Source organism: Conger conger, chromosome 19 (assembly GCF_963514075.1).
Source record: "Conger conger chromosome 19, fConCon1.1, whole genome shotgun sequence".
Classification (NCBI taxonomy): Eukaryota; Metazoa; Chordata; class Actinopteri; order Anguilliformes; family Congridae; genus Conger; species Conger conger.
In genome coordinates, this window is record NC_083778.1 from 14,111,213 (window position 1) to 14,126,187 (window position 14,975).

At 43.8% G+C, this 14,975-nt stretch overlaps 2 protein-coding genes across 2 annotated transcripts; both read left to right on the top strand.

The window, feature by feature from the left end:
* Nucleotides 1–3,312: 3,312 nt before the first annotated feature.
* On the top strand, nucleotides 3,313–5,461 carry LOC133119352 (peroxisomal succinyl-coenzyme A thioesterase-like). Its single transcript, XM_061229889.1, has 5 exons — nucleotides 3,313–3,508; nucleotides 3,742–3,841; nucleotides 3,939–4,117; nucleotides 4,329–4,458; nucleotides 5,458–5,461. Exons 1-5 carry the CDS (start codon nucleotides 3,313–3,315, stop codon nucleotides 5,459–5,461), a joined length of 609 nt encoding a protein of 202 aa, XP_061085873.1.
* An 874-nt stretch (nucleotides 5,462–6,335) lies between these two features.
* On the top strand, nucleotides 6,336–13,391 carry LOC133119161 (peroxisomal succinyl-coenzyme A thioesterase-like). The gene is made up of 10 exons (XM_061229612.1): nucleotides 6,336–6,531; nucleotides 6,765–6,864; nucleotides 6,962–7,152; nucleotides 7,359–7,528; nucleotides 8,503–8,622; nucleotides 10,700–10,782; nucleotides 10,880–10,973; nucleotides 11,319–11,399; nucleotides 11,914–12,055; nucleotides 13,000–13,391. Exons 1-10 carry the CDS (start codon nucleotides 6,336–6,338, stop codon nucleotides 13,125–13,127), a joined length of 1,305 nt encoding a protein of 434 aa, XP_061085596.1. The 3' UTR covers nucleotides 13,128–13,391.
* Nucleotides 13,392–14,975: the final 1,584 nt, after the last annotated feature.

Consider the following 14,975-nt stretch of genomic DNA (forward strand, 5'->3'; position numbering starts at 1 on the left):
CCCAAGACCAAAGGTCCTATTGATGGTGTTGACATCATAACCTGAACATTTTTGGGTGAACATAATATTTATGTAAAAGACAAAGCTGGTAAAGACCTATGGAGTGATATACGAGGAAGAAGAGGAAGAGAGGCAGAGAAAGAGAGGAGAGAAAAGAGGAGAGGGGGAGAGGGTGGGAGTAGAGAGAAGAAATGGCATGATCCAAAGGTCACTGGTGTCATAGTATCCCATGGTCCCCAAAGTACATGGGCCCCAACCCACTGACACACAGGAGATCCCTGGCCGCTCCACATGGTTGATTTCAGTGTCAATGACCGAAACACACACTGCCCCCTGCTGGAGAGTTAGGATACCTGTATGATAATCGCATGATACAGCTGAGAGCTGGTCAATCCACTTTCAATTCAATCAGTTCAACATGTAAATGGAAACAATGCCATTAATTTACCAGTGATGGAAGTAACTGAGAATGAATGCTCCAGGTGCAGGAGGTTGGTGTGTGTCAAAGTCACTTAGATCATATTTCTTAATTTGGTCTGAACAACAGCTGAACCTTTTGACCACATCAGCAGTTTTTATGCATTTAGTTGCTGCCACAGGATTGGCTGATGAAATATTTGCATTAACAAGCTGGCGTAGAGGTCTACCTAATAAATTGCTGACTGAGTGCATTTCTCTAAGCCACTGTCACACTAAAAAGTCAGTGACTTTCCCATAGCCTGTTAACAAACTGGTCAAACCTTATGCCAATGTTTGCTCTTGTTTAGAAAGTCTTTGGACAGGCAAATTAAACAAAGTCCAGCCATGAAGGCCAGTCCGACCTGGGTGCACCGTTCTGCCTCGCTGTTATATTCTGCCAGCCATGCAGTCTTCTGCAAAGTCTCACTCGAGAATTGCATTTGTTTCATTCAGTAAAGAGCGTAATTCTGCCAGCTTGGTGGTCCATAAAAGTTGTAACCAGGGGAATAATATCAGTTATATTATTCATAGCATACCATGTAAATTGTCCTTTAAAATTAAGTTAATTCACGATTGCGTTACAGCGGCACCGAAACGGTGAACGCTTCATATACATTTTTTGATTTTGTAAAATGAAAAATGTCTGCCGTATTACTCCCTCAAATCCTGTTTTGTCACTTGGTCTGAGCTGATTGCAAAGTGATCCTGCACAGAGCTGTCAGGAAAAGGCCGTCTCCATGGTAACTGGGTGTGCCCCACGACCGAGGGAGTCTGCAAATGGGACGCTGAAGTATGGATAGACCATTGTGATGTCACCCTGCTGGTAGAAAACACAGCTCCAATCACAGACGGAGGTGTAACTAACAATGACAACTGTTGATTGGTGGATGCTGCTTCCTGGATGCGTCACTGTTTCAGGTGGTCTTTGTTGGTGTTTGTCGATGCAGTTTGTGATTGAGAGGGCTCCTCTCAGTTTTATATGTGTAGGTTTTTAGCTGCAATTTTGTTGTATCCTTGTATCGCTGCTGCACAGGCTTGGAGGTCATCAGACCTGGAAATTCATCTGCTGGGGTTGGGAAATAAACCTGACTGGGTGGGGCTGTTGTGGTCACTCCTGGCCTGAGAGTGTTGGGAGGTGGGTGCGTTGGTGACTGCAGAGATCAAGCATTTTTATTATTACGCATCAGAAAATGAATACTACATCTGTTTTCATCTGGTTCATAGACCTTTTATTTATTTATTTTTTACTTGCTTTATAAAGACCTGTTTGTTAAAAATAATTTAATATGAAAAAAAAAAACGTCACACCGTCTACATGACATCAAGCTGCCATTAAATGCGAGGACACACTGGTGTTTTATAGCACAAGTATGAAATGTTATACTACAGGGTATGACCAAAGTACAAGATCCTGCATTTTAACATATATTTTGAAAATATTTTTAGTAGTTTTACAATTATTCTGGAGTACAAGGCTGCAAAGGTCATGGTTTTCCCTTTTTACCTCCAACTGTGTGAAACATAAACACACTGAACTCCTTTTCACCCACAGAACTGCCGCTCACTAAAGCGTTTTTCGCATCATTCTCTGTAAACTGTAGGGTCTGTTGTGTGTGTCAAAATCCCAGGAGGTCACGCAGTTTCTGTGATGCTTTTCCTGTGACACCCTGTCTGCCACCAATAACCATTCAACAGTCAAAGTCTCTTGGGTCATGTGTCTTCTCCATTGTGATGTTTAATCTGAACAACAACCAAACATCTTGACCATGTGCGCATGCTTTTGTGCTGCCACATGGTTGGCTGATTAGATGTTTGCATTAACGAGCTGGTAGACCGGTTTACCAAATAGTGATCATTGAGTGTTTTCTAGGATTTATCATATAATTTGATTGCATGCTTCAGGCCTGGTCCTGGCTTGAAGAACTTATTTACACACACCTTGGACTTTAGACATTATATTACATTATTGGCATTTGGCAGACGCTCTTATCCAGAGCGACGTACAGTCCCCCCAATCCTCCCTGGGGTAATGCAGGGTTAAGGGCTTTGCTCAAGGGCCCAATGGCTGTGCGGATCTTATTGTGGCTGCGCTGGGATTCGATTCTTAACCACTACGCTACAGGCTGCCCACATACAGTGGTCTTGGGGTTCAAATGTGAATGCAAGTGAAAGAAACAAACGGACTGAAATACTTAGACTTAATACTTAAGTCTCAGTGATTATATTCACAGCATCACACTTGCAAATTAACGGTCTGCAATTTCAGCAGAATGAATAAGCCCCTCCTTCATTTCCGATATAACCATAAAAACGTATGCCTGGCAAACGTAGACGGAGTGAATCGATTGAACGTTTCAGTATCCTTTTTTAACCGTCAAAATGAAATAGATACTGTATAATTGATTCAGGACGAAGTTATTAAAACTTGTGCAACTGCCATAGTAGCTACGTTATTGCGCCAGTCGTAGTCGTAGAAGTTTTTACGAGTGATGGTTGCGATCCACCTCAATACGTTGCTATAACGACTTGGTTTACCTTAAGTCGTACAGCGTGGCAGTGTCAGAAAAACGTTAGCAGCTGATTGTTATGTGAAGTTATGGGTCATTCCTAAATGTATTTAAACATGTCCCAGGTTGCATTTTCATTGTCTGCATTTTATTTGTTATAACTCGAATTCTGATTATACAGTACGTTTGTAATCAAGAAACTTTGCGAATTTGTATTAGACTGGTAATGTCGTCTTTACCTTGCTCTAACATACTAACCAGACGTTGTAGACGTAGGTTAGGGTACAATATTCACGAGGTCACATGTTTTATGTGTATCGACGTCTCGTTTAGTATTACAAGAAATATGTCTGAGAACAATATGAGCGCCTTGCTGTCCGTCAGTCCGTCCAGGGGACTAGTGGATGAAAAGTTCCGAGTGGTTGTGCAGAATTTGTCCCACGGACAAGACGTCACTCTGCACTCCCTTGTGCGCTCTGAGGATGACGACCTCTGGCAGGCTTTTGGACATTATGTCAGCGATGACGAAGGAACCGTGAAAGGTTTTTCACTGATTTCTCCGCTTTATCGCACCTTGCAATTTACGTGTTTGCGCAGTATTCTGATCCGCTCTTTATGATTACGTCGACAGTTATTTCATGACTGTATGTGATGTTGTCAAATGCTGCTCTATAATTTATACTGGAATCAGTGGCAAGCACTGATTTGTTACCAACCTCCAACTCTTTCCTGTTAAGTCCTGCTTGTTTTGAGGTTCAGTGTGTTTTGTTCGTAGTTGCAGAACATGTGTGTGTGGGAGGATCGTATCAGGGCATGGAGCCCATGGGTCTGCTCTGGAGCATGAAGCCAGTGCCTGGGAGTAGAACAGGACTCAGGTTAGCACCCTCACCTGTAATTTGGCCAGTAAACAGTTAATTACCCAAAGGGATGAGATGCATCAGGAACATTCAAGGTGTTTTGAACACTCCTCAGGTTGCGGAAGAAGGATCTCAGCACCCCGATCTCTGTGTACTGTGGCCACATCAGCCAGGGGTTCAGAGAGACGAAGGCGTTGGCTTGTGCCGTCGCCGAGCGCTGGTACATGGCACCGGGCGTCCGCAGGGTAGAGGTCACAGAGGGCGGGGTCAGAGGAACGCTCTTCCTGCCTCCAGGTGATTGCAACACTGATATGCCATTGTTTGATCTTGTTTAGAAAGTCTTTGGACAGGCAAATTAAACAAAGTCCAGCCATGAAGGCCAGTCCGACCTGGGTGCACCGTTCTGCCTCGCTGTTATATTCTGCCAGCCATGCAGTCTTCTGCAGCTATGCAGTATGTGAGTGCGTGTGTGCACCAGACAGGTAAATGTGTTATTCTCTTTGAGGTTCTGGACCTTTCCCTGGAATTTTGGACATGTGGGGAGGGGGTGGAGGCTTAGTAGAGTACCGTGCCGCCCGGTTTGCATCACATGGGTACGTTTCCATGGCACTGGAGTACATGTCACCAAAGGCCTTGTCAGACCCCTCTAGACAAGTTGGAAAACAGTACTTTGAGGTACATGATAACTTTTTATTTATTTCGTTTTGCATTTAAGCTTTATTTAACCAGGCAGAATCCAGTTGAGATGTAAAGTCTCTTTTAGGAGGAGAGACCTGGCTGAGAGGACGGCTGTATATGCACAGAAAAATGATTTCATGTTTACATGCATACGTATATACAGTCCCCTCCCAAAGTACTGGAACAGCGAGGCCAATTCCTTTGTTTTTGCAATACAGTGAATACACCTGCGGTTCAGATAAAAAAATGAACATGTGACAAGAGCTCAGAATTTCAGCTTTTATTTCCTGGTATGGCGGCACGGATGGTGCAGTGGGTAGCACTGCCGCCTCACAGCAAGGAGGTCCTGGGTTCGAATCCCCGTCGGCCGGGGCCTCTCTGTGCGGAGTTTGCATGTTCTCCCCGTGTCTGCGTGGGTTTCCTCCGGGTACTCTGGTTTCCTCCCACAGTCCAAAGACATGCACATTAGGCTGATTGGAGAGTCTAAATTGCCCGTAGGTATGACTGTGTGAGTGAATGGTGTGTGTGCCCTGCGATAGACTGGCGACCTGTCCAGGGAGTATTCCTGCCTTTCGCCCAATGTATGCTGGGATAGGCTCCAGCCCCCCTGCGACCCTGATCAGGATAAGCGGGTTCAGATAATGGATGGATGGATTTCCTGGTATTTATACCTAGATGTGTTAAACTACTTATAACATAGCACCTTTGGTATCAGGCCACCCAATTTTTTGGTGAGCAAAAGTATTTTAATAGAGACTATTTACGTAAAAGAAGGTAAATAACACTTAATATTTGTAGGCATATCCCTTGCTTGCAATAGGTGCATCAACCCTGCGACCCATGGACATCACCAAACTGTTGAGTTTGGACGCATTTCTCAGAATGTTTCTCCATAATTTGGCAGTCAGCAGCCATGCAAGCCCAAGCAATGACACTTTCTCCACCGTGTTTCACAGATGAGCTTGTATGTTTTGAATCATGAGCAGGTCCCTTCTTTCTCTTCACTTTGGCCTTTTCATCACTTTGGAAGTTAATCTTGGTCTCATCAGTCCATAAAACTTTGTTGCAGAATGTTTACTTGTTTGCAAACTGTTATCAGCTGTAATTGTAATCTATATTGCTGCTCTCTACGTTGTTAAATAAATCTAGATGAAAATACCAGGAAATAAAAGCTGAAATTTGGATCTGTCATCCGATATACTTTGGACCTGGAACTCAATTGTCTTCGGTGTATAGCTAAAACAAAGGAATTGACCTTGCCGTTCCAATAATTTTGGGAGGGGGATGTGTGTGTCATCTCCCCACTGGAGAATATGATGTGCTTAAATGTTTCTGGGCCAGGCTGCAAATGTTACCAACGTTAGCCACATTTCCTAGCAAGCAAAGTGCGGCATGCATTGTTAACATTGATTCTTTTGATCTATAAAAATCTATTAAAACCCGTCTGATTGTTTTCTTCATCTGGCAACGTAGCATTCAGGAGCAAGACAACAAATTTGAGTCCAAATTCAAACTCAAATTCAAACCTTACAGTCCAAATCTGATAATCAAGAGTCTTGCAGCAAAGTTCCATCAGGTATAATCCAATCACAAAAGCCGTGGGATCCGCGTTACAACGCAACGGTCCATTGGGTACACACTCTTATATATGCTTGCAGTCTCATCCCCTCTGGATGCGCCACAGCGGTTCACTTGCTGCTGATGGGTTTCTGGTCTCCACCCCTCTGTTTGTATTAGACTGGGAATGGAGTATTTTAGACATAGGTTAGGGTACAATGTTCATGAGGTCACGTGTTTTATGTGTATCGACCGCTCGTTTGGTAGTACAAGAAATATGTCTGAGAAGAATATGAGCGCCATGCTGTCCGTCAGTCCGTCCAGGGGACTAGTGGATGAAAAGTTCCGAGTGGTTGTGCAGAATTTGTTCCACGGACAAGACGTCACTCTGCACTCCCTACTGCGCTCTGAGGATGACGACCTCTGGCAGGCTTTTGGACATTATGTCAGCGATGATGAAGGAACCGTGAAAGGTTTTTAACTGATTTCTCCGCTTTATCGCACCTTGCAATTTACGTGTTTGCGCAGTATTCTGAGCAGCTCTTTATTATTACGTCGACAGTTATTTCATTACTGTATGTGATGTTGTCAAATGCTGCTCTATAATTTATACTGGAATCAGTGGCATGCACTGATTTGTTACCAACCTCCAACTCTTTCCTGTTAAGTCCTGCTTGTTTTGAGGTTCAGTGTGTTTTGTTCGTAGTTGCAGAACATGTGTGTGTGGGAGGATCGTACCAGGGCGTGGAGCCCATGGGTCTGCTCTGGAGCATGAAGCCAGTGCCTGGGAGTAGAACAGGACTCAGGTTACCACCCTCACCTGTAATTTGGCCAGTAAACAGTTAATTACCCAAAGGAATCAGATGCATCAGGAACATTCAAGGTGTTTTGAACACTCCTCAGGTTGCGGAAGAAGGATCTCAGCACCCCGATGTTGGTGCACATCTCTGTGTACTGTGGCCACATCAGCCAGGGGTTCAGAGAGACGAAGGCGTTGGCTTGTGCCGTCGCCGAGCGCTGGTACATGGCGCCAGGCGTCCGCAGGGTAGAGGTCACAGAGGGCGGGGTCAGAGGAACGCTCTTCCTGCCTCCAGGTGATTGCAACACTGCCGTGCCAATGTTTGATCTTGTTTAGAAAGTCTTTGTACAGGCAAATTAAACAAAGTCCAGCCAGACCTGGGTGCACCGTTCTGCCTCGCTGTTATATTCTGCGAGGTCAGCAGCCATGCAGTCTTCTGCAGCTATGCAGTATGTGAGTGCGTGTGTGCACCAGACAGGTAAATGTGTTATTCTCTTTGAGGTCCTGGACCTTTCCCTGGAATTGTGGACATGTGGGGAGGGGGTGGAGGCTTAGTGGAGTACCGTGCAGCCCTGCTTGCATCACATGGGTACGTTTCCATGGCACTGGAGTACATGTCACCAAAGGCCTTGTCAGACCCCTCTAGACAAGTTGGAAAACAGTACTTTGAGGTACATGATAACTTATTATTTATTTCGTTTTTCATTTAAGCTTTATTTAACCAGGCCGCATCCAGTTGAGATGTAAAGTCTCTTTTAGGAGGAGAGACCTGGCTGAGAGGACGGCTATATATGCACAGAAAAATGATTTCATGTTTACATGCATACGTATATACAGTCCCCTCCAAAAGTATTCGAACAGCGGGGCCAATTCCTTTGCTTTTGCAATACAGTGAATACATCTGCGGTCCAGATAAAAAGATGAACATGTGACAAGAGCTCAGAATTTCAGCTTTTATTTCCTGGTATTTATACCTAGATGTGTTAAACTACTTATAACATAGCACCTTTGGTATCATGCCACCCAATTTTTTGGTGAGTATTTTAATAGAGACTATTTAAGTAAAAGAAAGTAAATAACACTTAATATTTGGAGGCATATCCCTTGCTTGCAATAAGTGCATCAACCCTGCGACCCATGGACATCACCAAACTGTTGAGTTTGGACGCATTTCTCAGAATGTTTCTCCATAATTTGGCAGTCAGCAGCCATGCAAGCCCAAGCAATGACACTTCCTCCACCGTGTTTCACAGATGAGCTTGTATGTTTTGAATCCTGAGCAGGTCCCTTCTTTCTCTTCACTTTGGCCTTTTCATCACTTTGGAAGTTAATATTGGTCTCATCAGTCCATAAAACTTTGTTGCAGAATGTTTGTGGCTCATGTCTTTACTTGTTTGCAAACTGTTATCAGCTGTAATTGTAATCTATATTGCTGCTCTCTACGTTGTTTAATAAATCTAGATGAAAATACCAGGAAATAAAAGCTGAAATTTGGATCTGTCATCCGATGTACTTTGGACCTGGAACTCAATTGGCTTAGCTAAAACAAAGGAATTGACCTTGCCGTTCCAATAATTTTGGGAGGGGGATGTGTGTGTCATCTCCCCACTGGAGAATATGATGTGCTTAAATGTTTCTGGGCCAGGCTGCATTCACCATTCTGAAGGAGCATCCCCAGGTGTGCAGTGACCGGGTCGCCATGTTTGGACTGTGCTTTGGCACCTCCGTTGTCCTGTCGATGGCGGTGTACTCGTCCGTGATCCAGGTGAGAGAACATTGTCAGTGTAGAGAAATGGCACTCTGAAATGCGTTCTGCAAAACCTATGTTGAGGAAACATTTTTGTCGCTTTTCCTCCTCGTTCCTTTTACGTGGGTGAAGTTGTATTGGCAGCAATGATGTTGAAGAAGCACTCAGTCAATAGTTGTTCATTACAAATCCATCCATCCATCCATTATCTGAACCCGCTTATCCTGATCAGGGTCGCAGGGGGGCTGGAGCCTATCCCAGCATACATTGGGCGAAAGGCAGGAATACACCCTGGACAGGTCGCCAGTCCATCACAGGGCACACACACCATTCACTCACACACTCATACCTATGGGCAATTTAGACTCTCCAATCAGCCTAACGTGCATGTCTTTGGACTGTGGGAGGAAACCAGAGTACCCGGAAGAAACCCACGCAGACACGGGGAGAACATGCAAACTCCGCACAGAGAGGCCCCGGCCGACGGGGATTCGAACCCAGGACCTCCTTGCTGTGAGGCGGCAGTGCTACCCACTGCACCATCCGTGCCGCCTTCATTACAAATCTTTAGTTTAAAATAAAACAGATTAATCTGGGGAATCTGTGTGCTCTGTGCAAGAAGCTTCAAGAGACCAGAGAATTCCAAAGTAACAGTAGGAAGTATCCTAGTCTTTATACAATAAAGCTAACCAATCATTTGTCATATAACATCACATTGTCTCTCTTAACCCGCCTTAATATTTTCTGTCACTCTATGAAAGCTGAGCTGTCTTAACCTTTTGCCTCTGTAATGACGCAGGCAAACTGGCTGGTGATCACTAACTCGGAACATTTCTCTGCAAAGACCCACATTGCTTGACCTGCATCACTTAGTCAAAACAGGTCGTATCCAATGGTATGGTTTTTAAACACCTGATTAAGTGTTCTCTGCACTTTCATGAAACAAACTCTCTACTTTGCAGCTCAATGTGTTTGAACAGACACACAGTTCTAATTACTCATGCTGACTTATTCACTTATTCTCAATTCTAACCATTTCACAGTTTTAATAAAAGCATTTAAATCAAACTTCATCATTATTCTAAGCATTCCTGGTTTTCAATAGGAGCATTTTGATCAAACTTCAACATTCCCCCCTTTGAGACCACTAGGTCTCACATTCTTGAGAGTTAACTTTAACGTTATCACTCTTTTATGAATTATTTTAGCATCGCAAATTCATTAGCTATCAATAACATCAATCATTTCATCTATCAATTACATTAATAATTTTATATTTCACTCATAGTTTTTAAATAAGCATAAGAGAAATATGAGAATAACATCAGTTCTTGTCCCATGATCTTCAAATCCGTTGGCATTAGTTGGATTGTTGTCCTGAGGAGAGGTTACTAGCACATCACTCAGCCGTCGCAATCAGGCCTATTTATTTATTGTTACTTCTATGTGTCAGTGCATCTAATCTATCAAAGGCCTTCAAATGTCAGGAGGTTGTTTCCCATCCTGTGTTTTAGTCATCATCGTCCGTAAGTCTTCATGTTTGTCTCTATGTGCTGCATCTTACATGTTTGTGTGGTTTTCTGTTTTATGACAATACTTACTCATAATCCTAATTGAAGCAGTGCCTTTCATCATCGTCACATTCACTTGAATTTTTTATCGAGTTATCGATAATTACACAAGAATCGGGAAAATAAAATTGTGAGTATCACTAAGACTGGTGCTATTAAATTCCCTAACCAAGGGCCTACGCTACCAAACCTATTTTAAATCTGATAATGAGTCTGTCATGTGGTACCTTATCAAATACCTTTTGGAAATCTAAATGTATGTCATAAACCCTGCTACCATCAAAGCACTTGGTAGCTTCCTCAAAGAATGTGAAAGCCATGTTGGCTATCCCTTAAGATGTTATTACATTGAAGCCAAATGCATTTTAATGACATTTAATTTGGGTTTTGTGAAGGTTTTTCTTTTTTCTTTTTTTTTTGAAAGGGTTTTTCATGCGGCACCTTGCCTGGCGGCACACCGGTTAGGAAACGCTGAAATACGCCGCATATCAGATGCTACACCCCATCTGCTCTTTCTCTCCCAGCCCAGGTGCCTGGTATGTGTGAGCGGAAGCCACGTGCAGCCACTGCGGGGATCTGTGGCTGACGTCTTTAAGGATATTGAGAAGTGAGTGTCACCCTGCAGCTCTGTGTGGCGAAAGTGATCTGCAGTGTATCGTTCATTCATTCATTCATTCATTAATTTCATTTTATTTTGTTTTCAGAGATGCCCACAAGGTCCGTTATGATGAGGAGCATCGAGTGATCTCGCGAGATCTTCTCTTGCCGATACCCTCCGACCCCAGCAAGAAGGTTGCTGTGAGTAAATATAAACTCTCTCTGCCTCATTGTTTATACACAGCGATAGGCACACCCCATTCTGTCCGTTCTGATCGGCTGGTGAGTGTTGTGCTGTAGATCACTCTTCCCATTCTGATTGGCTGGTGAGTGTTGTGCTGTAGATCACTCTTCTCATTCTGATTGGCTGGTGAGTGTTGTGCTGTAGATCTCTCTGCCCATTCTGATTGGCTTGTGAGTGTGGTGCTGTAGATCCCTCTGCCCATTCTGATTGGCTTGTGAGTGTTGTGCTGTAGATCCCTCTGCCCATTCTGATTGGCTTGTGAGTGTGGTGCTTTAGTCACTGTTGGTTGTTGTGATCTTCAGGTGGGGCAGTTACAGTGTCCTCTGCTGTTGATCGTGGGTGAAGATGATCAGAGCTGCCCAGTCGCTGAGTCGGCTGAAGACGTGAGTCTGTCTGTCCCGCTCTCTATACCGCTGTCTGTACCGATGTCTGTGCTTCTGTCTTTACATACCAGTCTGTACATTCAGTGGTGGAGCTAGCCTTTCATATGTATGAGTGTAAGGCAAGATGAGATACACCGATCAGCCACAACATTAAAACCACCTGTTTAAACCAGTTTTTTCATGATTAAAAATGCTTTAAACTGTATAAACTTGTCTATAAACACTTAATATGTCATGAGTTGTTATGCTTACTTGTATAACTTTTTAAAGCATACAATAGACAATGCTATTTGAAAACATTTATTCAACAATGTGTTTCATGAATCATTCAAAGATAGTATCGATGTTCGGGTACTCCATTGCTGCTAATTCCCCGTCTGTGCACCATGTGATTTATAAATCTGCACTGAGACCCCAAAAAAACGTTTTAGCACACATGCATAAGCACACACAGACACACACAGGTCAGTTTTACTCTGCCAGTTGCTGTGTGTGAACAAAGCTTTTCCTCCAGATGGAGAAGATGATGGAGGAGGCTGGAAACGGTCATCTGTTGACCATCCTCTCCTACCCTGGGGCGGGACACCTGATTGAGCCCCCCTACACCCCGCACATTGCCTTTAGCAACTACATTGTTACTGCGTCAGGAGGAAAAGGTACAGAACAGTATATGATATGTCAGATGTGGGGTAAGGAACCTGTAGACTTTATATTCATGTCTGCACAATATGTGGGGTAAGGAGGAACCTGATGATGATCTTCTGTCATGTAGACCAAATGACTTCAGTGTGGTAATAACTATTGTACTCGCGGTATTGCGGTTTTTTCAGCTTTAGGTGCCAAAAAGGATAATTCTCTGTCTGTTTGTTCATTTGTTCATCACGATGTAGTATTATGTGTCTGCCACAAGGGGGTGCCTCAGTTCCATTTGACGTCTGGTATTACACATTTATATTTACATTTACATTTTAGTCATTTTGCAGACGCTTTTAATCCAAAGCGACACTATTTTATACACTCAGTGAGCACTTCATTAGGTATTTATTTGACTCATTTTACTAGACTTTACTTTTATTAGACTTCTGCTGCTGTAACCTATCCACTTAAGAGTTATAATGCGTTGTGTGTTCAGAGATGCTCTTCTGCATACCACTGCTGTAATGTGTGGTTATTTGCGTTACTGTCACTAAATCAGTTGGTGCAACCAGTTTACATTAAGTTATGGCGTAACTCTGAATTTACGTTCAAACTAGCCTAAATTGGAACTTACGTTATACTGGTGCAACAGGCTGCAGGTTGCCACTTTATTTAATTGCCAAGAAGGCTGTGGCTAACAACAGGCAAATCATTGACACCACTTCTGCAACCTGATGTTAAAACTGAAACTGAGTAATACTTTCAGGTGATTGAGTTGGATCATCTGCCCAATGTGTAACCACACTGGAGAACTGGAGTTTGCTGGCATTAATTATTAAAATACTGAAATTGCAATTATCTATGATTGGCTCCGCCCACATACCTATGACACGTTGGGAGTTTTAATATCACAGCAAATCCACTTATTTCAAATAATGACCTTCTTCTCTTGTTTGCTTCGCAGTGGTGGCTCTCTGGGGAGGGGAGGTCAGAGCGCACTCTAGTGCCCAGGAGGACTCCTGGCACAGAATCTTGGCCTTCCTGGAGCAGCACCTGTACGGCCCAGACCTGAAAACCCCCGGGGCCCTGTGACCCCGTGCAGGAGGACCATCTCCGTCCACCGTCCCCCTCCTGGCTACTCCGCTCTCAGGCCACCCAGGGGCATCCATTCCTGGTGCAGCGGTTTTCATAAACCTTTTAATTCACTTTTTAGTTTCCCCTAAATGTCAACAGATTATAATGGGGTTAATTAAGGTAGCCATGTACATGAAAGGGGCACATGGCCCCATATTCCAGCTTTATCTTACTGTTTCTTTACAGTCTACCACAACCAATTAAAGCATGTGTTGCTTCCTTTGTCTGCCTAAAAATGTAGACATTTCAGCCGACAAGAACTCAACATCCAACCTGAGAAAATGTGGCGGTTTTTGTTGTGGCATGTGATAATTAGACGTTAGCCACGTTTGCTACCAAGCATGGGGAATGTCATCCGTCCATCCATCCATTATCCAAACCCGCTGTCGTGTCAAGGAAACGACAGAGTCCAAATCTTCAATTTGTCGAAAAACATCTTCGCGAGGGAAAAGATGACACCAGGCAGTAAGATCTTCAGGAAAATCAGACTTTATTAGCAGCAGCACATGAAGCCGGATCAGCTCTCCAGAACTGAATCCCGACTGTCATTTTTACACCCATTTTATACACAGTTACTCCACCTACAACTCCTCCTCAAACCTCATTCTGGCAAATCACCCACACTTTTCTTATCGTAACTCCTCCCAACGCTCCTCCCACAACGTCATTGTGGCAAATTGCCAACGGTCCTTATGCTCTGCCAACTCTGTACAAAGTTCAGGGCACTCTGCCAACTACGTGTCCTCACTTCACCCCGCACCTGCTCTTGGCAAACTACCAGACCTCATAAAGTTCTGGATGCCCTCCCTCTAACACGTCATCCATACACGTCACTCTGTATCTTTCGCTTTTATAAGACGAACTAAGCAGCAGTAATCATTGAAAATATACAGACAAACTAAACGTTTCATTAATATTCACTTCTAATACACTATTCTAATATACAGACATACTAAACATTTGATTAATTATTCTCCTCTAAGGGAGTAAATGTACGTAGCATTCTTTACTCTCATTTCAACAGTTTTCACTGTGGTTTCTTGCGTTTTCATAAGCTCAGCTATAATTAATGTTCTCGGTCAAATAGATACACTTCTGGCATAAAACATCAAGAGTCCCGGAGAAATCAGCTGTACAGTCATATCTTGCTCTGCCCGTGTCCTTAACAGTTTGGTCTACACAGTTCAAGATGCCCCCCCCCCCCCTCTGCCAGCTGGCTGCTGTGTAATTCTAGCACAATTTAGCAGTCAATATCATTTTGAAACTATACAGGGTAGATATCATACTTTAATACAGATATATTGATAAACTTTTAGCACACATCGTCGAGAGTTTTGGAGGAACCAGCCTGCTCACTAAGGTGGAGTCTGATTTTGACTTGTGATTGGTTATCATGCTTTTAGGAGGGAGATCTTTTGTTCTGTGAATTTTCCCCTACACCACTTATCCTGAACAGGGTCACAGGGGGCTGGAGCCTATCCCAGCATACATTGGGCGAAAGGCAGGAATACACCCTGGACAGGTCGCCAGTCCACCGCAGGGCACACACACCATTCACTCACACACACACACTCATACTCATACTCATACCTATACCTATGGGCAATTTAGACTCTCCAATCAGCCTAACCTGCATGTCTTTGGACTGTGGGAGGAAACCGGAGTGCCCGGAGGAAACCCACGCAGACATGGGGAGAACATGCAAACTCCGCACAGAGAGGCCCCGGCCGACGGGGATTCGAACCCAGGAGCTCCTTGCTGTGAGGCGGCAGTGCTACACACATCCGTGCCGGCTGGGGAATGTCA

Coding starts and splice junctions, on each gene's coding strand:
- LOC133119352 (XM_061229889.1), top strand. CDS start 3,313: ATGTCTGAGAACAATATGAGCGCCTTGCTGTCCGTCAGTCCGTCCAGG. Junction 3,842..3,938: donor GGGAGTAGAACAGGACTCAG/GTTAGCACCCTC, acceptor AACACTCCTCAG/GTTGCGGAAGAAGGATCTCA. Junction 4,118..4,328: donor AACGCTCTTCCTGCCTCCAG/GTGATTGCAACA, acceptor ATTCTCTTTGAG/GTTCTGGACCTTTCCCTGGA.
- LOC133119161 (XM_061229612.1), top strand. CDS start 6,336: ATGTCTGAGAAGAATATGAGCGCCATGCTGTCCGTCAGTCCGTCCAGG. Junction 11,400..11,913: donor TCGCTGAGTCGGCTGAAGAC/GTGAGTCTGTCT, acceptor CTTTTCCTCCAG/ATGGAGAAGATGATGGAGGA. Junction 12,056..12,999: donor TACTGCGTCAGGAGGAAAAG/GTACAGAACAGT, acceptor TTTGCTTCGCAG/TGGTGGCTCTCTGGGGAGGG.